The sequence below is a fragment of the Oreochromis aureus genome, linkage group 6 (assembly GCF_013358895.1).
Source record: "Oreochromis aureus strain Israel breed Guangdong linkage group 6, ZZ_aureus, whole genome shotgun sequence".
NCBI classification, from domain to species: domain Eukaryota; kingdom Metazoa; phylum Chordata; class Actinopteri; order Cichliformes; family Cichlidae; genus Oreochromis; species Oreochromis aureus.
The window spans coordinates 32,423,399-32,445,169 of NC_052947.1; the positions used below are offsets into that span (position 1 = coordinate 32,423,399).

Genomic DNA, 21,771 nt, shown 5'->3' on the forward strand with positions numbered 1-21,771 from the left:
TTGCCTGATTGTTAAATGTTTTTTTTACATTAGAAACATATCACCAGAAATCATTAGAAATGACACATCATGTTCCCTTAATTAAATTGAAAACGTTTTCATGCAGTACTTGAATCTAAATATAAGTCCTTTTTTTTATCAGTCTGGCAGAATTTACCGACATCTACAAGTAAAACTGTTATAACGCAGTCTGATAACATCCTAAAAAGGCCCCGTGATAAAAAAAAAAACACAGAACATGTTTATCAAAGGCTTTTTTGTGGGGTTAATTGATTGGGTTAACTTTTCTCTCACGTGCTTTCCGTGGGCGGAATTATTCTGTCCAATCACTGCAACAGATTAGCTTGGTGAAGTGGCTATTTGCACGCTGATTGGTTACAGATCAAAACACTTCACGGGTCCCGCCTCTTCCCGGAAGCTGACGATCATCTGATTTTTTTTCCCTTTTTCCTTGTTCCTTGTTAGCAATCCTCAGTGCTAGCTAACAAAACATCGGTTCCACTTTCTTTTCTGTCTTCTATTTCCTCTCTGCATCCATCATTAGGAGTTAAAGGAACTTCTCGTCTACCTCCCAAGTCATGGACGAGACGAGTCCGCTTGTCTCTCCGCTCCGGGACTCGGGCGATTTCACCTACTGCCCCACGGAGCCCACCAGTCCCCGGGGCGCGTTTGGAAGCACGCCGGGCTCCGTGGTGCGCATCACGGCCGGCAGTCCGGGGCGCAATCGAGAGAGACAGCCGCTTCTGGATCGAGACCGTGGAAACACGCCACGGGAGGCGCACAGGAATGAATTCCCAGAAGATCCCGAGTTCAGGGAGATCATCCGAAAGGCCGAACGAGCTATAGAGGAGGGGATCTACCCCGAGAGGATCTATCAGGGTTCCAGTGGGAGCTATTTTGTCAAAGATTCACAGGGGGTAAGAAGAGCTGCTAACTTAAATCTGCCTCTTAACTGATCGGTCATTTGAGGGATTTGTTTAACCCGAAGAGTTGTTGGTGTTGTCTGAAAACACCTAAGAGTGTTTTGAGAACTGTCACTTGGTCCCAGGAAAGGCCTTGTCCAAGTAGCCCGTGATGACTTTGCAGATACACTGTAAGTCTAGATAAACTAATTATCATCCAATCGAATAGCCAAACACTGAAGAGAATGTGCAAGGGAGGTTGGTATGAATAATACAATGCAACAGAGAAAGTTTAAATAAAACATACCCCGAGATTCCATAAGAGGGGCTTTAGGGGTTTTTTTTTCTTCTTTCTCATCTCATGTTTTCTTCTCAGACATTTATTTTCTCTAAGCACTTTACCTCTATTTCACCTACACTACCAATTTGCAATCACCTAACGTGCAGTGAGAGAAGGGTGAGGTGTCCACAGGAAACCCACGGCGGCACAGTGACAACATGTAAACTTCACACAGAATGGCCCCGGCTGGAGTTGGAACAAGGAACTTTGAATTGTTAACCAGTGCACCACTGAACGAGCCAGTGTGGACTCAGTTCTGACTTAATTACTCATAATCACAGATGTCAGTGGTTCCAACACTGGGTCCAGTAATGCCAGGACTCTTTTATGCACCAAATCAGTGAAAAAGAGGTTAATTAAAAATCACACAGACACAACCCAAATGAGCCTGGGGTATTCTTTTTTATTTTACTGGCCACACTGATGGTGCTTTTTAGCTTATGCAGTGCACATCAGAGCACCCTAAATAAGATACACACTGCAGGCCGCCTCCAACAAATATATCTGTCTTCAACCAAAACTATGAATGTTATATACCAATTGCAAAACTCCTATAACAAATTACTTGCTTATTTCTCAAATGCTTTTATCGCCATTGTTACTGTAAGTGTGTTGACACATGTTCATTATCTACATCCCAGCTAGTGTAAGTAATCTGTGACTCTGTATCTGACCAGCTGTCCCGATGACAGCAACACATATTCAAATAACATACAAGATTTTTAGGCTTCTTTTTTCCGGATGTTACTCTAAAGTTTGATCATTAGAGCCAGCTTCAGCAGCTCACTGACACCTTCCTCCCAGTTTCTCCCTATTGTCAGTGTGTTAAGTTGTTTAAGAAAAGAGAAGTGTGCCTCAAGGCATTTGAAATGGACCCACACAAATGCATTGTCCGTCTAATCACACCAGCTTTATTGTGCTGCTTTCTTTGGCCTGTTAAGGCTGAATGTGTGAGGTTTTTATCCAGTGACCTGCTGCTCCCATTCACCCCCACCTCTCCAGTTTCCTTAGTCACTACCGTGATTAGTAGTCATGTGCTTGCTCCCTGTGAGGATATAACTCTTCAGTGACCAAGGTTTATGTTGTAATTGGCGCATGAGATGCACTATACGCACCATGTAATGTAACATGTGACTTCTATAAAGAATTATAACCACCATACCAAAAATCTGCCTTTGCCTATCCTGTGAAACTGTCATCCTGTGTAGCTTTTAAAAGAAGTTTAAAGGTTATAGTTTCATTTCAGCCATAATATGGTTGCAGTATACAATTTCAGTTCATGTTGTTAATGGGTTTTGTCATTTAAACTACTCTGCAGGATAATTCTGCTTTCTATTGTTCTGTATTCTGTGTTGCTGTCAGATTAAAAGAAATACATTGTCTTTGAATTTTACTGTTTGTCTCATACATATTTTTAAACATGCCCTTTTTACTCTATCTTCTCTGCATGGGACACTTTATCTGCAATTTATTTTATTTTTCTTCCATTCTGTCTCCCTTTGCAGAAGATAATTGGTGTGTTCAAACCTAAAAATGAAGAGCCCTATGGGCAGCTGAATCCCAAGTGGACCAAGTGGCTCCAGAAACTGTGTTGTCCCTGCTGTTTTGGCCGTGACTGTTTGGTCCTGAACCAGGGCTACCTCTCAGAGGCTGGGGCCAGTCTGGTTGATCAGAAACTGGAGCTCAATATTGTTCCCAGGACCAAGGTATAAACTCCCAGGGCACTGTCTTCACATTAAGAAGGTCAGTTTAGAAAGAAAATTCCCTCTTTTTACTCCGAATTTCTACTTTTAGGTGGTGTATTTGGCAAGTGAAACATTCAACTATAGTGCCATAGACAGGGTCAAGTCTCGAGGAAAAAGGCTAGCTTTGGAGAAGGTGCCTAAAGTGGGCCAGCGCTTTCACAGGATTGGACTGCCACCCAAGGTAATCTGATACATTGGTTTTATGCAAGTCATTTTATTCAGTTATTAATTTGTTTATTATTCCACAAATCCTCTTAAATATATTCTTAAATTTCTATGAAATGTTCAGTTACTCTCGTCAAGAGATTTAAGCTTGTTTTACGTGAATAATCATGTTCGTCGTGTTGTTTGTTACTGACTAGCTTAGAAAGTCAAATGCTGTTTTAGCTGCAGTGGAAATACACTGATGTTCTGTCACATTATCTATACATGGTCATCAACCCACATGAATATATATTTTTTTTTAAAAACTACCAAGGATAAAATACCATTTTAGGTAATTTCAGATAAAGAGTTGTAGGCTTTTTAACTTTCTTGGCAAAATGATTTCAAAATCTATCAGAAAGTCTATAATTTGCGGTACTTTTCTGCTTCAACAGGTTGGCTCTTTTCAACTCTTTGTTGACGGATACAAGGATGCAGATTTCTGGCTGCGAAGGTTTGAAGCAGAGCCTTTGCCCGAAAACACCAACCGGCAGCTCCAACTGCAGTTTGAGCGGCTCGTAGTCCTTGATTATATTATCAGGAATACAGGTACGTACTCACAACCATAAGTAAACAAAGCCGAGTGAACTCATTTATCTCTGTTGAAAAAATTTATTGTGCTTATTTCAGATCGTGTAGTGCTGTTTTGGTTAGGATTGGGTTTATGTGAATTTGAATATTTTTTGCATCCCAGACCGGGGAAATGACAACTGGTTGCTGAAGTACGACTGTCCCATGGACCCTGTTGGAAACCGGGTGAGAAACACACACACGAAAGCCTACGTGCAAATACATTTAGGGTTGTAATATTAATTTTTAGAAATGCTAATTAAATTATAACTGTCAGGAAAAGCACAGGTAGCGATTTACATTTTTCGTGTAGGCAAAATGTGTTGCCCACACAAACATCAACCAACCAGCTGATCTGAGCATCTTTTTATTCTTTTTTTTTTTTTAAATAAAAGACAATAAACTACTCCTCAGTCTAAACTACAGTGAGGCTGAGAAAATGAATATAGTAGTACAAGATGTGGTCTTAGTATTGTTGCATGTAGTAGCACTTTAAGAGAAAGGCACATATCTCTTAAAGTGCTGTTTGATTATTGCAGTTGTAGTTGGGCAGACTTGTTGCGAACTTAAAACAAGATTATTTTTTAACTGCAGTTTCATTGTCTTAGTAAGGACTCATAAATAACTACACATAACAGATGTTATGGAAATCTGTTTATATTTCATGTATCTGAAAGGAGATAAAAATTATCAGCCGATATATCTCAATTTTAAATCGCCAAAAATCAGTATCGGTATTAGCAGATGAGCTAGCATTAGCTTACATTAGCAAGAAAAAAGATGCCTCGCTTTTGAGCAACAAAATCAAGTGAAGGTCCCTCAGTGAATCAAGCCTGTTAGAATTAAATGAGAATCATATACTTGCAATAAATAAATAATCCATTAACATATGAAGAATGAGGGTGGCATGCTGTTGCCTCACAGTAATAAGGTCCTGGGTTCCAAACCATTAACCAGCTGTGGACCAGCCTGTTTATTGTCCCCGTGCCTGCTTTAATCTTCTTGGGTTCTCCGGCTACGGTCCAAAGATGTTTATGTCAGGTTAAGTGGTTATCCTAAATCGGGCATAGGTGTGAATGCGACAGTCAGTGGTTGTCTCTCTCTTTTAGCCCTGCAATAGACTGGCGATGTATTCGGGTTGTACTTCAGCTTGTGCCCAGTGACAGCTGGAATAGGTTACAACCCAAGTCTCAACAGTGAGAACAGTTAGATAAGTGGATTAAAACATAAAAAATGCTAAACATTGCAATTTTAATATCGTTTATCTTTTTTTGTTGTTGTTGTTATTGTTTTTGCTCATTCTGCATTGTGAAGTCCAAATGCTTTCCCCTGAAAAGGTCAGTAGTTAAATATGTCTTTGTTATATTTATGTTTTTATCTGTCCAGGACACAGACTGGGTGGTAGTAAAGGATCCTATCATCAAGTTGGCAGCCATAGACAACGGCCTTGCATTCCCCCTGAAACACCCTGACTCCTGGAGAGCTTGTAAGCACCGTTTAAACCACTCATTATTCAACTTAAGAACGTTATTCTTTCCTTGAGAAAAGAAAGAGATTTTGTAAATTTTCCATTCATTTTGATTTCACGAATAACTGCTGAGCTCTTTACAAGCAATATATTAAATGAGAATGTTTCCTTGTTCAATCACAGACCCCTTCTACTGGGCATGGCTTCCCCAGGCCAAAGTTCCTTTCTCCCAGGAAATCAGAGAACTAGTCCTTCCCAAACTCAGTGACCCAAATTTCATCAAAGACCTAGAAGAGGACCTCTATGAACTCTTTAAGGCAAGTCATCATTAATTTTTTGTGCCTTAGAATGATGTGAGAGAAGTTTGAAGTGAAAACAAGGATGGAGAGGATGGTATATACATGTGTTATCTACTGTGTCTCACAGAAAGATCCTGGTTTCGACAGAGGACAGTTTCACAGACAAGTAGCTGTTATGAGGGGACAGGTGAGTTGTCTTTTCTGAAATTGTCTATCTAGACAGCAAAACCTAATGGTGAAGACAAAAAAAGGGGAAATGATTCTTAATATATGTATGAGTTTAAGATCTCTCAATTTGCATCCTAAGATCTTGAACCTGTGCCAAGCCCTGAAAGATGGTAAAACACCCCTCCAGTTGGTCCAGATGCCTCCAGTAATTGTTGAAACAGCCAGAGCTCCTCAGAGAGCAAACAGTGAGTCTTACACTCAGAGTTTCCAGAGCAGGAGACCCTTCTTCACCTGGTGGTAGAAAAGAAGCAGAAGAAGAGAAACAACAAGGAGCTGGAGCGAGAAAAGGATGAAGAACATTTGTGTTTGGATGAAGGACACTGCAGAACCTGAGGGCACAGGTTTTATTTTTTTTCCTTGAAATGGAATTAGTCCTCACATCTCCCACCCTTTCCTTATGGGTAATTCAGTAGCAGAGTGTGAGTTGGTGAATGTTAAGAAGAGGCCAAAAGAGGAAGAATTTCATAACATATCTTCCCTGTTTTACTTCTGTGCCTTTTGTGGAGATCAGCTTAAAAACTGATGATGTGATGAAGATTTTGTACCTTCCTGTGAAAGATTTCAGTGAGGTGACTTTTCTGTTGGACTCCTGGGTGCACGTAATGTTTGTTCACGCACATGCACACTCATCAGAAGCCTCTCATGCTGTTGTTTTTGTATGGAAAGTGTTGCATTCCATGTTTTGTTTTGTTTGCTTTTTTCCATATCTCCCATCCTTCAATATCCACATGCATATTCCCTCCCACAAAGTTCAAAACCCTGGGTTGGTGAAAGCAGTTGTGCCACTAAATGGACATTTTATTTTTCTTTTATTTTTTAACAAATAAGAGAAGTTGTTCATTGTGACTAAGTATTACAGATTCAGGAAACAGGCACTCAGTGGTGTGCATGCCTTTACACAATGAACATCAACCATGTGAACTGGTTTCACATGGTTCCTCCTAAGATCAGGATCTGCAAGTCATCTTGGTTGATGTAGAAAAGCTGAGGTACTTTTGGTTTAAGAACTTAACTGTTTGTTAAGTTAAGGTAAGTGTGAGTTTGAGTGGCTCGTCTAATATGCCTACTCCCTCTGAGGAGTTGAGTCTTTGGTGAAGAAAACAAAATTACTGCATCTGCAACTAAACAAAGGCGAGTCGTGGTTGCTCGTCCATCAGCTCCTTTTGTTTTGGACTCTTGGTTTGAGTTGATTTTCTGTCTCCAAGGTGGACCTAAGTAAACAAAGAAATAACTTTCTGCTGTACTGAACTGACATGAAATGTAATGTGGCAATGCACTGTATAATTTGTATGTAATATTTAATGATAGATTATAATTAAAACATATTCCATTAATACAGACGATTTGTGTGTTTGTGACTGTTGATTATAATTGATCTTATTATAATAGAAAAGAATAGAACAGCCCTTTATTGTCATTGAACATGTACAATAAAAAAATAAGAAGAACTGCAAGAATAATTTGCTCATGTTCAACCAGAACTAAAGTTTGTTAGTTTTTCAAAACTATACTTTCAGTTTATGGCTTTTTTTTTCTTTTTCTTTTTTTTTTTAATGGATAGCATTTTTTTTTAAATCATGACTGAGTCGTGAACAAATAATGAACTTTATTATTCTGTTAGATTTGCACTGAATTTTGAACAACCTTTAACGCCAGTCTAGCACACTTTAATCTGACAACACTTACTCATGAGTATCGAGTTGTGTGGAGAGGGAACCACAGGCAGCACTTTTGAAGTCTATTTTGCATTTTGGCCTTGGCTCTAGAATTGTTCCACCCTTAATTTAAACTCAGTGCTGTACTCGGTATCCTTTTCTGTTGACAGTTGATATAAAATCAGGACCACTTCACTGTTGAACTGCTTGTTAATGCAAATAACTAATTAGCCAATCGCATGCAAGCAACTCAGTCCAATTGTGCATGTAAACATGGAACAGATGACCTGCTGAAGTCCAAACTGAGCATCAGAATGGGGGATAAAGGTTATTTTAAGTAATTTTGAATGTGGCATGGTTGTTGGTGCCAGATTTTTTTCCCACACAATCATCTGGGTTTGCAGAGCATAGTCCATGGCAGTGAGCAGCAGTTCTCTTGGCGAAAATGCTTTCTGGTGCCATAGGTCAGAGGAGCATGGCCAGACTGCTGACTGCTGAATCTTGAAGCCGATGGGCTAGAGCAGCAGAAGACCGAACCACATACCACTGCCTTAAAGAAGAGGAAACAGGCTGAAATTCACATGGGCTCATCAAAGTTGGACAAGAGAAGATTGGAAAAGTATTGCCCCGTTTGATGAGTCTCTTTTTTTGGTGCAACATTTGAATAGTGGGGTCAGAATTTGGTGACCCAAACTTGAACCATGGTGGTGTAATGGAATGGGGGATCTTTTCTTTGTAGTTTTTGGGCCCCTAGAAGCAATTGAGTATGTTGTAAACACAGCAGGCTACCTGAGTAGTGTACCCATCTTCTGTTGGCTGCTTCCAGCAAGACAACATCCCATGTAATGAAGCTCAGATCATCTCAAACAGGTTTATTGAGCATGCCAATGAATTCACTGTACCCTAATATCCTCCGTGGTCACCAGTTCTCCAACAGGCAACCTCTGCATTGTAATAGAATGGAAAATTAACATTATGAATGTGCATGCAAATCCACAGCAACTGTGTGATGCTATCATGTCAATACTGACCAAAATCTCTGAGGAATGTTTTCAGCACCTTGTTGAATCTATTCCATGAAGAATTAAAGCAGTTCTGTAATCTGTTTCCAACCCTGGTGTGCCTAGTAAAGTGGTCAGAGAGTGTATGATGTGACACGTATCCCACGTAGCGACAAACCTATAGTAATCACCCAACTTTTTTCAGCTTGTTGATTTATTCATTGTTTTCACTCCCAGTTTAAATGATTTGGTTAATTTTCCTTTGTCTCCTCATTCCCTGGGTTAGCATTGCACCTGTTCGCAAAAAAGAGCACTGATAAACGCACAGTACACTCTGTCCACCACCCATCGACAGATACAATTAGCACCTAGCTGGTAAATATAGTGGGGAATTTAGCAACTAAGATTTAGCAACCAGATACTTACCGTAGCTAGTGGTGGATACCAAAATCACAGCAAAAAGACAGAGAATGTTGTATTTAAATTTACCAAATGGCTAAAACTAACTGTAAATTCATGCTAGTGTGTTGTAAATAAGCAACTTTACAATATGGCACCGGTTTTCTGCTGCTGAAAAGCTAATCCAGGGTTTGAAAAGAATGTGAGTGAATCATTTTATTTATTATTTAAATGTACATTTCAGACATGCAGTTTGTGGGGATAGGTTAATTGATTAATCTAAATTGCCCATAGGTGTGAATGTGGGAGTGAATGTGAGCACGAATGGTTGTCTGTCTCTGTGTGTTAGCCCTGTGACAGACTGGAGACCTGTCCACGGTGTACCCCGCCTCTCGCCCTACGACAGCTGGGATAGGCCCCGGCGCCCCCCGCGACCCTGAAAAGGATATGCGGAAGCGAATGGATGGATGGATGGATGGATGTACATTTCACCGCTAACTTTTTAAAAAAAAAAATCTATGAATGTTTTGATATTCTGTGACACATTGAAATATCCTATCCATATAAAAGTATTTCCCTCTGTTTATTCAAAATATTTTACTCTGTGTATAAGAACTGTACTTGTACTGCACAGAACAGCCCATTAAAAACAACAACAACAACAACAAAACAGTTCATTCTAGCCTCTTTCCAACAAGTCTCTCTGTGAGTAGACACACATTTGAATTTCCTATAATAGATTGTCCTTTAATTTGCATGCAGGTTTACCACAGTTCATAAAGTTGTGCTAGTGTCTAACATGTATAGTGCATGATAGCAGAAGCGTGTACGTCTAAACAAAATCAGACTTCTGTTTTGTTGCATCTTCAACCAAAATCCAGTTTTTAACAGAGGATGCGGTGAAGGTAACGTTCAGAGTCTCTGGCACCCTCAAGCCTTGTCACCCCCAACCTCCATGATGAAGGTTTGAAGGGATTTTGTCTATCTGAGATGTCTTCCTCAGTTGGCAACAGAAATTCTCCTGCACTTGGAGCTTTAGTGGTTTCTTCATCATCAGGGCTAAAGTCAGATAATGGCTCCTTAATCCTGCAACAAAGATAAATAACTCTTGGTTAGGCAGTTAAATAAACTGTCACAAAGACACATTATAATTTGAGGATCTGAACATTTCATTTCCTGTTTATATTCTAAAATTCTAATTCTTCTGAAGTTGGCCTGATGGTTTGATACTAATGTGTATGGTACTCTAAAGCAGAAATATAGCCACAGACGAGCTATTACTAGAGAACAGCCATAAAGAAAATTTGTAGGTTGCCACATGCAGAAGAAGTTAAATTACAATGTAACAAGTAAAAACTTTAATGACGATTACTTCTACTTTATGATTGTAGAACAGAATAAAGTTACAATGTTTCTTTATTTCTCCAGAAATAAAAAAAAGCCTTTCAGCAAGTGAAATGAATTTGCCATTTGTAGCATACAAAAAAGTGTCAAGAATAAATTGTCACATTAGACATTTAGCATGAGAAAACAAGCTGAACTATACACTCAAACAGAGTTTCACCACTTTAGCTCACAGCGTTGTCAAAGAAGTAACACTGAGTAATTCTGTTAATACTGCACCACTCTGTCGCCTCCCTTCACCATGCTGTGAGATTTTATTATTACTCTAAGAACCCTTATTTCATCTCAGTGAGGAATGTAGAAACAGATGTATGACTCTGTGTGTGTGTGTGTGTGTGTGTGTGTGTGTGTGTGTGTGTGTGTGTGTGTGTGTGTGTGTGTGTGTGTGTGTGTGTGTGACGAAATGCAGGGGAACACAGTCTTGTGAGGTCAAAATTAGTTTGTTAGACACATGACAATTGTTTGCTGCATTTAAAGACAGGCACTGGAACAAAGTTAGGCAGGAGCTTGTGTAACCCACAGTTTAACTGGTGACAGTATTACTGATACGAAGGGGAAACAATTTTCTACGAATAAAATCTACAATCATCATCTTCACACATCGTGTCTTTTCTTATTTTGTGTAGGAATAGAGAAAACAGACACAAACCTGAGATATCCCAGTGCTCTGTTCCACTTGTGATCTTTCCATCCCTCTACTCTGATTCCTGCTTTATTCCTTGCTCGGACTCTCAGTCCTACCAAGGCCTCGGCCAGCCCTGTTTCTTCCCCTTCTTCCTCATCCTTTTCTTCATTTGCTCCTGGCATATCGTCATCTATCCCCTGCCACACCAGCTTCGCCCGATGCTCAGCATTTCTCTCCCCCGCCGTTCTGAACAGCCTGTGCAGCTGATGCATGTTCAAGCCTGTAAAAATGTTAGAGCATCCAGACTTTCTGCTGCGTCGACTGGAAATGTTCCACTGCATAAGGAGACTTTCCTCACTGGAGCTGGATTCCAGGGCATCTGCCATGTCACACGGTTGGAGAATTTCTGGGTTGTTATATAAGGGCACGAAGATGATGATGTGAACCCAATGTAGGGGCACTGCTGAGAGTCTGGAAGGTTAAGTTAAAGAGAGAGAATTAAAACGAGAGAGACTAACCTGGTCAAACTAAGGATAACGATAAAGAGATCACAACCACAAGCAAAGCTTTTATCCAGCAGACAATTTCCATGACTGGAGCCAAAAACCTATTTACCAACACCATCCTTTCCTGTCTGACAAACTCTTATCTCATTACTCATGAGTATTGGGTTAAGTACAGTATGTAGGGAGTTTGTTGGGCACATTACAACTTAGACATTGTACAAACCCATGTACTTGCACAAATCCATGTAAAAACACTTATGCAGGACTGCAAATAGCAACTTTCTATTTTTTTTTCCAATGACTTAATTGGGCCATAAAAAGTCAAATTTTCTACAGCCATTAAGTAAAACTGGAAAAAGAATAAATCTGAGAAGATGAAAACAAAAGAATTTTGTATTTTTTGCTAAATCATGACAAGATGTGTTCAAGCCCCCTGTAGGCTTTCAATAAAACATGCACGTGTATCTTTAAAAAAACAAAAACAAAACACCACCTCATTATAAAACATGTTTGAAGTGGTGGACTTCAGGTCTTTTTGCTGTTTCAGGAGAAACTGGTATTTTTAAGAGTATAGCTTTTATTTACTTTATTTTTTTTTTTTTTGCTGATGAGAACTGATAAGGAAATGGGAAGTTTCATAGGCTATTAGCAGCCTAATAGTTCTATTCATCACATTGTTGTGTGACAGCAAGTCTCCATGTCAAATCTAAAGCTTCAAAAGCCCCAAATCTACATCAAATAATTCGCCATTATCATCTTGACAGTGTATCCCGAATATAACAGTAAACTACAAATGCAATAATAAGGGTGCTTACCTTCAGTCTGAATGAGACAACTGCATGCACTAGGCCAGTAGACAGACAACCTGATTAATGAACCAGCATCCAAAGTGTAACCTTCACACCGGCTAATGCCCAGCCGACCCACTTCACAGGGGCGCGTCAGTGGCACGCGGAGCCGCGAGGGACGTAAAGGAATAATCAAAGAGTAGGCTAATCCATTAATGACGTTAGTGTTTGTGCGCTCACCTCACAGCAAGAGTCAGCCTGTAGCATTCAAAAAGAAAAACAATAACCAACAGAGCAAACACAAGCCCCGCCACATGGATTTGTGTTTTTAATCTCGCACAAATCCATGTGGCGAGATTAAAAACGGGGTCATTTTGTCTTAAAAATCTAAATAGCCGCCTAATTAACCTTACAGGTATCTATGCATGAGAGCTGAACATGAGTGCATTGCTTGAGCATGAGCTTCAGGATCTCCTGAAGAATATTGAATAGATCAAAATGGTCTGAGGCATCATAACTGTCTGATTTGATTAGTGTTAATTTCATGACTTTTTTATGCATTTCTCCCATTTCTTCCGTCAACGCAATTTCAGTGGTACTTCTATCTGTACCCTCCTATGGGGGCGATTGTGGCTCAAGAGTTGGGAGTTCGCCTTGTAATCGGAAGGTTGCCGGTTCGAGCCCCGGCTTGGACAGTCTCGGTCGTTGTGTCCTTGGGCAAGACACTTCACCCGTTGCCTACTGGTGGTGGTCAGAGGGCCTCCCCTCTGTCAGTGCGCCCCAGGGTGGCTGTGGCCACAATGTAGCTTGCCATCACCAGTGTGTGGATGGGTGGATGACTGGATATGTAAAGCGCTTTGGGGTCCTTAGGGACTAGTAAAGCGCTATATAAATACAGGCCATTTACCATTCCTGGTTATTAACGAAGTTAATAAAGCCCACGCAAAGCAATTTTACCTTTATAAAAATAGTGAGTGCCATTTTAGACAAGCTGAACTAAAAAGCTAATACCCCCTACGATTAAAAGCCACTGAAATTACTGCCGTTATCCAGTCTCTGTTCAGACGTTGAATATAATTTAATAGCACATACCACGTGACCCATTGTTCCTACCATTTGGCAAGAAGCCTGGTGGAAAGGTAGCAATTAGCAATGGCTGGTTTAGAGGTAATGTAAGGTTTTTTATTCATATACTCTCATACGGCCCTGACTTATATAAACTCATAACGCTCCATGTTTTGTTTTGTTTTTTACCATGTAGGAGGTTGATTGTAATTTAAATAAAATCCAACCCAACATCAAACTGGATACACTTATAAACACTGATAAAAGGAAGCACTGGGACTGTGGAAGACCCAAACCCTGAATTTAGAGTTTAATGTGATCGTCAACAGGAAAAGGGGAGATTTTAAAAGTAAATCATTTCTGTTAGAAATTATTTTAATTGGGAAAACCTCATTACTTAAGATAACGAGCATTTAGTAGATCCAAGATTCTAGTTTAACTTGCTCGAAATACTGTAACTATTCACTTCCAGGATGTAGCTGACGTTAAAAAACAAAACAAAGCAAAACTCGTTTTCTACAGCAGGTGTAGAGCACTTAATTAAGACCAATTAGCAGGCGTGTGAGGAAATCTCTTTAAAAACTTCTCACACGCCTGGTGGTTATTTCTCTTGTGTGTGACCAGCGTTCCCCTTCAAGACCAAACATGCGTGGGCTTTTTGCTGGACTAAAGGCTGGCCGGGTTTTTGTTCCCGGGTCAGGTATTCAACAAAGAGCAACTTACATCCATGGCAAACCGCCCAAAGATAAAATAGGCGCTGTCGTAAGTAGACGCTAATTCCATGTCTGCTGACTATGTTACAAATTTTAAATGGCGGTAACTGAAGCAACATGTTGTTGATCCGCAGCAATCTGCTTTTGTCTTGATGGTGATGTCTCTGGCCATCCTCGGGCCTTCTGGTTGGATTCTTTCCCGCCTAGACCATTACAAAACCCGTGACTGATGGACGACGTCCCGGGAGCAGCCGTTACACCTGTGCTTGCCGTTAAAAGAGCATAATTTCAGATGTTTCAATGTTGCTGACATAATAAATTTGAAGTTTCACAGTTGTAGTTTCTCTCTCTCTCTCTCTCTCTTTTTTTTATATATTAAACTAACAAAGTGATGCACTTCGCCATTTGGACCACTAGTTGGCACATAAGCAACTGTTGGCGGAAGTAAAACCTCTCACTTTGCTTATAAACGAGCTCCATCAGTACAAGGGATCCATTATTGAGAAATCCCGTGCTCATCAGGGGTTTAAATATTAGGTCACTACACAACGTTAGTGCGTCTTTAAACGCACCATGAAGCCGCAGCTGTTTGGGACCAAAGAGCGACCGTGCGTAACACACAAAACCAGCGCGGACGCTGCGCTGTCCTTTCAAGAGGAGCTTGTTGCTGCCATACACGGAGCATTTGAAGTGGCCGTGGAGATCGCGGTTCGCGAGGTGAAAAAGCTTGTGGCAGGGCAGGTGACGAGCGACATCTATGAAGAGATGCGACGAGAAAACGAGTCCCTTAAACAAAGGCTGCAGAGAGCCGAAGCTAAGCTGGACTCTGCGCGCAGAGAGGAGGAGAACTGTGGAAGCCCTCTTACTGCAAATCAGCGCTTCGGTGCCATAAAGTACACCGATCAACCGCCACACCCCAACTGCAGTCAAATAAGGACAAGTGCTGTGGGCAGCGTGCTCAGCTGCACAGAGGTCAGAGGTGACACGACCCCTGCGGGTCACAGCGGAGCGCATCAGCCTCGTGACAGCCAGGATCAACATTTGAGAAGACCCGACGAGCGCAGATTACGCGAGGAAGAGAGAACAAATGACGCAGCTTCAGATCCAGAAAATGAGCCGAACGATGGATGCACCAGAGGTACTTGGCAGACTTGTCTTTTATTACTGCCCCATTGCCTCAGCATCCTAGTTATATTTATATTTAGACCACGATGTGTGCACAGAAACTAACAGCTAAACCGTTAACGCATGGGGATGAACATTTTTCACACGTTTTGTAGAGAAGTGTGAAACTAGTGATGCACAGTTGCCAGTTTGAAAGGCAGGTGACGAGCGAATGTGTTACTAGCAGGATTGCTGAAGTGCAAACAGTCACCTTTTTTTTTTAATTTATTTTTTAACACAGTTAAGATTGCAGCCGATGCAAAGACTTAAACAAGATACCTGTTGGTTTGTGTGTGAATCCAATCCACCCTAACCCAAAGATCAAAAATACACAACACATCAACCACGAATCATTAAAAGGTCTTTAGCTTGTCTTGATGCGCTCATATAACTTACAAGTGTTTTAAAAATAAAATCGAATGAGTGAGAACTAAAAGCAAATTTTGTATTTATTACTTCCATGTTATAGGTAACTGAACCTTTTTTCCCATCCCTTAGTGAGTGGATTGGCTCATATTGACAGTATTTAGTAATTTTGTTTTTTGTTTGTTCATCTAAAAAAAAAAATTTTGGGGGGGCAACTGATTTATGCCACCATGCCACCCAGGTTATGCATTGACGGGATTGCAATATCTTGTTCCAAAAATGTGTATACTCAGCATTAATGGTGCCTTCACAGATTTGCAGGTTACCCATGCTTTGTGCACTAATGTGTTGCCACACCAGATGCTTGCATGATTATGATAAGAAGGGCACCTCAGTGTGAACCATATATATTTAATTTTGTGTTATATACTGAGATAATTATAATTATATTTTGTAACTTTCTAACATATTTTATTATTTTGTTTAGTTTATTTTGTTACTGTTCTTACTGTCTTGGAGCAACTGTGACTACATCATTTCCTCTGGGACTGTTTTGAATTCTGTTTTTAAAGTAACTATTTTTGGAAACAGAGTTGCAAATGCACTCCATAGAATGCTGACTTTAAAATTATTTTATAATGGATGGAAAAATGGTCTTAGTTTTCTTATTTTAAAAAAATCATTAAATGCTTGCATCTCTTTATTTGCAGATGTAACTGAAGAGATTTCTCATGTTTGTATGGTGAAGATTGAACGTATGAACCCAGTATGTCCAAACCAAGGAGCTCAAGATGGCATCTCACCACCACTTTCCAGCATTCTAGGCAAATCCATTCAAGAGCCGGTTACTCAGGTTACTGTAAAGCAGGAGAAGCCAGAAGAGGAAACACATGGTTCCTCTTGCTGTTTGGATTCCTTTAAAGTGGAGGATTTTAGCCTGGAGTGTATATCTGGAGTCCAGTCCAAAATGTTGGAGGAGTGGAAACCAGAAGTGCCGAATATTCAGAGCCAAGATTCAAACTCTCAGCTGTCCAGTGCTGGGCTCGATCAGGGTAAGAGCGAAAACTGCCACAAAGTATTCCCTCTGTTACAACAAATAAGGTTGAAATTAAGATCAGATTTAGAATATCTAACACTGACCTACTCAGCTAAAGTGGAAAAGTCTTTGAAACTCCATTTACCTCATGGGAGGGTAAAATGTTTGAGATTCAAGAGGGTTTAAAAAAACCCTTAATTATGTTCAGTTTTACAAATGCACTGTACTGAAATTACCAATATTCAGATTTAGAAATGTGGAATCCAGAAGAATAAATAGACATTTTTCCTTGCGATGAAGTTGCTGAAAGATCATCCAGGGAAATTTTGTTGTTTTTGGATCTTCAGGCCAATCACATTTGTAGCTAGATTTTATCATTATGGGAAATTATTGTCTGTTGTCTCACCGATTAATATTATAACTGTTACATGGACTATTTGCCAACTCACCATGTGCTATTTCACTGGGTGCAAAATTATTAGCTGTTCATTTTACTTAGCATTAACAAGCATTAAAGTTGTGCTTAAATTATATGTATAACTCCACTTATAATGTAATTAAAATAGTTTACTCTCATATGAAGCAATTATAATGCAGATTAGGTTAATTTTTAATGATCTTGAATGTATCTTTGAGTCATAGATGCAATTATGCCATCGTGGTTTTTAGTAAGATTTTAAAAGGCCAGCAGTCAGACTTTTACTTGACAGCACTTATATTTCCATGCACATCCACCATGGTTACATTAACACGGCCAGTGACATCTGGTGCTTAAACTCTCTCCTCTCTTTTGTCTTCTGAGGCTGAGATTGATATTCAAACTGAAGATACAGATATGACGTCCAACCATAGACAGACCTGAGCCAATCTATAGTATTTCTCAGTACTTGTGTACACATATTTTGTTAAATCCACAGCACAGAAAAATGTTGTTAAAGGTCTTTGACAGTAAATATTTTAAAATACAGACAGACTTGCTGAGTATTTGGTAGAGCTGTGTGATCACACCTCTATCTCAGTATCCAGCAGACAAAAACAACTATAGCTCTGTGCAAGAGACTGGATCAAGGTGACAAGGAAAAGCTGGTTTAAGCCCTAACCAAATGCCAGGTGCAGGGAGCATGACTTGTAGTGTGAGTTTGGGACCTGTCGTGTCCTGGCTGCTTTCAGCTAGTGGAAAACATAAAAGACTCTTCATTCTTCACCCAGCCACAATAAGGAATGCTAAGGGGACTGAACCAAGTTGGTCCTAAATTCTGAGGGATTATTGTGAGATTTAGCATTTTGTACCTGGTAACTCTCAGGTGATGAGGGGAGCAGACATTTAGCTGATGGAAGTAAACCAGAACATGCTCGTCTAATGCTATAACATGTAGAAGAGGCAGGAACTCTTAGTGCTGCTTCAGAGGCCAGTGCTGCCTGCAGCTTTCCCTGAGTCTGATGAGCATCTACAGGAGGCAGCAGTGCTCAATGCTCAAGCCATGCCAGCACAACAGGAGCATCAGTGCCAGCTGCTAGAGATGACAGCAGATCCGACGCAATAGAGGGAGATGACTTCTAGTCAGCTCCCACATCCCATCATGTCAAAGCAATCAGTGAAGAGACAGACCTACCAGCATTCTTTCTGACACCTCAGATCATCACACCAGCAGGACAAGCAGTACTTTCTGTGCCAGCAGTTCACTTCACCAGCCCACAGTCCATTCTGACTGCCACCATAGCTGGACAAACTCCAAGGAAGCTGTATAGGGGAATTGTGAAAGTCACAACAAATGTTTGGGACTGAGCACAGCCAACACGATGACAGAATATTGCCCTCTGTCAGAATCAGTAATGAGAACAGTGTTCAGGGAAAATGAGGAAAAAGGTTTCCCACAGGCTTAGCAAAAGAATTTTCATAACTTTATCTCCTAGGTCTGTATAATTAAATTGGACATCATAGTCATACAAAAACAACAGCAGTTTCCTGTTTGTGTTCAGGTAGATAGAAATACATTCAGTCATGACCCAGCGTAGTTTTTCTTTTCTTTTTGGTTGGCATCGTTTCTTTACATCACAAAGATTCTGGTATTGAAATTTTCTGAATGTTTTTAGTGTTCTGGTACCAATACAGCAGTTTCTTCACGCGGTTCAAATACATCCATGTTTGGTTAACTAGCAATTCTGAATTGACTTTATGTTTATTGTGCATGTTTATTGGCTTGGAATGTAAAATGATGCTAGAAGCACAATAAAAGTTCTATATAAGTAAAAGACAATTGTTCATTATCAATAATACCGATTGATTGTACAACCAGTACAATAGACAATTTGCCTCATACCCATGTGCCAGTCAAACAGCATGACATTTATGCTTTCATGCTATCTAGTGATGCAAAATTTTAACATCTGGACTTCTAATCAGGCTGCTAAACATCAGATTATTCCCAGAATAAAGGATTAAAAAAATCTCTATATAAAAACAACGATCTGACTTAATACGTGTAATTACTGTGTTTTTATTTATGTACGTGATACTACATAAATTCTGATCTTTAAAGCAAATAGAGTTTGTGTAATTGAAATTTTTGGGTTCACGTTTTTATTAAGGTGAAAAATGTTCCCATTTTCTACAGTGTATGTAACTCTGTGTTATGTCTTTCAGCAGCTCATCCTCCAAACCCAGCCTCCACCCTTCAACCGTCCACAGATCTTCCATCCCTCCCTGCAGAGTTCTCCAGTATCTTCCAGCTCCCCGAATCAGCTCCTGTGTCAGAGGCCGCTCCACAGGTTTACCCAGTCCATGTTCGAACCAGTCATAAACTCAACCACCCCATAGCTACCCTCTATGCCTGTAAGTCCTGTGGTCAGACTTTCCATCTGCCAAGCTTGTTGCGCCGGCACACTGGCCAGTGCCAGCTAAGGTTCCAGCAACGCTGTCAGCAACCTGTAGCAGGAAGCAAGAGGACCAGATTGCAGCTTTACCCACCGGGTTGCAGCCCCTTCCGCTGCACAGTGTGCAACCGAGAGTTCAATCGCATGGAGAATCTCAAGACCCACCTTCGCATCCATACAGGAGAGAGGCCATATACCTGCTCAGTCTGCTCAAAGTGTTTCCGTCATTCTGGTGCTTTAACCAGGCACTTCCGCATCCACACTGGAGAGAAGCCTTACATCTGTGGACAGTGTGGAAAGTCTTTTAGAAACTGTGGTGGGCTCAAATTCCACCAGCGCTCTCATAGCAAGCAGCTACAGTAGTGTGGTTGTTGAGATTGAAATTTTGTTATGCAATATGCATAAAAGTTGATTATATGCAAGGCTCAATATGTTTAAATTTTATTTTTGTGTTAGCAGCCACCTATCAGTCCTGCCTCAGAGGAGTCAAGTGTAAAAACAAGCAACATTCACTAATACAGGATGCAAATATTTACGTTTCTGAGGTACGTCATGCTCAGTGGCCATAATCAGTCATTTATAACCTCCTTACTGTATATTGATATAACCTGAAATGACTCACCAGTATGAGGTCTCTCTTATCTGTCCCATGCACTTTTTTTTAGACCAGGTCTTCCCTTTGAGACTGTGTTGTTTCAAAAGAAATCTTACAAAGCAGTATCTCAAGTTATAGATACTGCAACGAGCATCTTAGGTCACCTGTCAAAAACTAAAACTATCTAACTCTCAAACAAATTTAAATACCTTTATGGTTACATGGTGGGAAAAAAATCCAAGCTCCAGGAACTGTAGCTTTGTGATCACCGAAGTCAACATTTAGATGCATACAGTATACGTCAGGTCAGTAGTAAGTGCTGAAAAATAAATGTGTGTGGAGCCTTTCAGTGTAATTCCAAGTGCCATTTTTCTTATGTTTGTGGTATTTATTAAAGAAACCACTGGTTGAGCCAGTATGTGTTTATGCCAATCCTGTTTTTATAATTGTCTGTGACTCGCGTATGTATTACTGTCTCTTAATTTTACTACACTATGTAAAATAATGTATTTGGACTAATAAAAGTAGTATTTAAAAGTAGAAAGTCGCAAAGTGGATCTTTTTTATTTATTTATTTATTTGTTTTGTTTTGTTTAATCACTCATCTGATCTTAACCCAACAGAGGAGTTTTTCAGTTAACAGCGAGGAACTGTACAAAAACAATTTCCTAAACAATAAATGAATTAAAGTTGAAACTTTAATTCAACTCTTGAGCCGATCGTGGCTCAAGAGTTGGGAGTTCGCCTTGTAATCGGAAGGTTACCGGTTCGAGCCCTGGCTCGGAGAGTCTCGGTCGTTGTGTCCTTGGGCAAGACACTTCACCCGTTGCCTACTGGTGGTGGTCAGAGGGCCCGGTGGCGCCAGTGTTCGGCAGCTTCGCCTCTGTCAGTGCGCCCCAGGGTGGCTGTGGCTACAATGTAGCTTGCCATCACCAATGTGTGAATGTGTGAATGACTGGATATGTAAAGAGCTTTGGGGTCCTTAGGGACTAGAAAAGCGCTATATAAATACAGGCCATTTACCATTTTATTATTTATTTATCTTTTTTCATCTTTTTTTAAGCTAAGGTAACTAATGTTTAATGTTAACAAAATAAATAATGTGTCATTCAAGTGTCTCTCTCCCAGACTAGACTAGCAGCATTCAGTTATTTAGTGTTTCATTTAATTGTTATTAACTGCTCTACTTGCCACGGTCTTGCTGACACTTTTATATCCTCTTCCTCTTTTTTCTTCTTTCTTTGTTCATTTGCAGAAGGATACTCCTTCTTCATTTTTGCTGAATGGCTTTGCAAAATTGCAAAACCTTAGCCTAAGCCGTAGTTTAAATCTTGTCTCTGTTATTTCTTTTACATTCTGCCTGTGTGTTTGGATTTAAAGCAACAGTCTAAATTCCACAGCTGCTATTTAATCTTCATCAGCTGCTGTACAGTAAATCTGTGGTCAAGGACTGACTGAAGCTCTTTAAACCAGGTGAGTTTTACTTTGTCATGACCTCAACTTGTGTGTGACAAAATCAGCAGTAGCCTTATGCTACTTGGAAGCTGCAAGTTTCGTCCTTCACTGGTCAACCCATCTTTCATTTCTCATTTTCACTCAGAATGAGGCCCTGTTAGTAAGTGGAGGGCTCTCACTTCTCAGTACAAGGATCCAGTCAGTATGACTGAATTATTGCTTAATAGGAACACATGGCTCTCCTTCCCTGTGCTCCTATCTGCAGCTTTCAACAATATTTAGTGATTATTAAAGCTCCCAGTATTCATCAGTGTATTTTGTTTAATGCTTTACTTTCACTAATAATCAACAAAAACATATCTTCACATC

The 21,771-nt window shown here is 40.1% G+C and overlaps 4 protein-coding genes across 5 annotated transcripts; 3 read left to right on the forward strand and 1 right to left on the reverse strand.

Annotated features, from left to right (window-relative positions):
- Window positions 1-402: 402 nt before the first annotated feature.
- Window positions 403-7,096, forward strand: pi4k2a (phosphatidylinositol 4-kinase type 2 alpha). Its single transcript, XM_031733745.2, has 9 exons — window positions 403-917; window positions 2,748-2,948; window positions 3,037-3,168; window positions 3,587-3,740; window positions 3,886-3,947; window positions 5,148-5,247; window positions 5,413-5,546; window positions 5,656-5,715; window positions 5,836-7,096. Exons 1-9 carry the CDS (start codon window positions 579-581, stop codon window positions 5,995-5,997), a joined length of 1,344 nt encoding a protein of 447 aa, XP_031589605.1. The 5' UTR covers window positions 403-578; the 3' UTR covers window positions 5,998-7,096.
- Window positions 7,097-9,562: 2,466 nt separating this feature from the next.
- Window positions 9,563-12,258, reverse strand: avpi1 (arginine vasopressin induced 1). Its single transcript, XM_039613184.1, has 3 exons — window positions 12,162-12,258; window positions 10,865-11,311; window positions 9,563-9,897 (listed from the first exon to the last, which is right to left on the reverse strand). The coding sequence occupies exons 2-3, from the start codon at window positions 11,224-11,226 to the stop codon at window positions 9,696-9,698; spliced, it is 564 nt and encodes a 187-aa protein (XP_039469118.1). The 5' UTR covers window positions 11,227-11,311; window positions 12,162-12,258; the 3' UTR covers window positions 9,563-9,695.
- Window positions 12,259-13,227: 969 nt separating this feature from the next.
- LOC120440457 (cytochrome c oxidase subunit 8A, mitochondrial-like) lies at window positions 13,228-14,251 on the forward strand. Its single transcript, XM_039613008.1, has 3 exons — window positions 13,228-13,301; window positions 13,824-13,961; window positions 14,047-14,251. The coding sequence occupies exons 1-3, from the start codon at window positions 13,287-13,289 to the stop codon at window positions 14,140-14,142; spliced, it is 249 nt and encodes an 82-aa protein (XP_039468942.1). The 5' UTR covers window positions 13,228-13,286; the 3' UTR covers window positions 14,143-14,251.
- Window positions 14,252-14,313: 62 nt separating this feature from the next.
- LOC116315438 (zinc finger and SCAN domain-containing protein 2-like) lies at window positions 14,314-20,487 on the forward strand. Of its 2 annotated transcripts, none has more exons than XM_031733740.2 (3): window positions 14,314-15,050; window positions 16,153-16,494; window positions 19,123-20,487. In XM_031733740.2, the coding sequence occupies exons 1-3, from the start codon at window positions 14,486-14,488 to the stop codon at window positions 19,713-19,715; spliced, it is 1,500 nt and encodes a 499-aa protein (XP_031589600.1). In that variant the 5' UTR covers window positions 14,314-14,485; the 3' UTR covers window positions 19,716-20,487. The 2 variants fall into 2 exon arrangements, with proteins under 2 accessions (XP_031589600.1, XP_031589601.1); XM_031733741.2 differs by having other exon boundaries at window positions 19,126-20,487.
- The last annotated feature ends 1,284 nt before the right edge of the window (window positions 20,488-21,771 follow it).

Bases quoted from the DNA above. Each gene is read 5' to 3' on its own strand.
- LOC120440457 (XM_039613008.1), top strand. The intron at 13,962-14,046 runs GTAAGTAGACGC...GTTGATCCGCAG, and splicing joins AAGATAAAATAGGCGCTGTC to CAATCTGCTTTTGTCTTGAT.
- avpi1 (XM_039613184.1), bottom strand. From the start codon at position 11,226: ATGGCAGATGCCCTGGAATCCAGCTCCAGTGAGGAAAGTCTCCTTATG. The intron at 9,898-10,864 runs GTTTGTGTCTGT...TCTTTGTTGCAG, and splicing joins AGAGCACTGGGATATCTCAG to GATTAAGGAGCCATTATCTG.
- pi4k2a (XM_031733745.2), top strand. From the start codon at position 579: ATGGACGAGACGAGTCCGCTTGTCTCTCCGCTCCGGGACTCGGGCGAT. The intron at 918-2,747 runs GTAAGAAGAGCT...CTCCCTTTGCAG, and splicing joins TTGTCAAAGATTCACAGGGG to AAGATAATTGGTGTGTTCAA. The intron at 3,741-3,885 runs GTACGTACTCAC...TTTGCATCCCAG, and splicing joins TTATATTATCAGGAATACAG to ACCGGGGAAATGACAACTGG.
- LOC116315438 (XM_031733740.2), top strand. From the start codon at position 14,486: ATGAAGCCGCAGCTGTTTGGGACCAAAGAGCGACCGTGCGTAACACAC. The intron at 15,051-16,152 runs GTACTTGGCAGA...CTTTATTTGCAG, and splicing joins GAACGATGGATGCACCAGAG to ATGTAACTGAAGAGATTTCT. The intron at 16,495-19,122 runs GTAAGAGCGAAA...TATGTCTTTCAG, and splicing joins CAGTGCTGGGCTCGATCAGG to CAGCTCATCCTCCAAACCCA.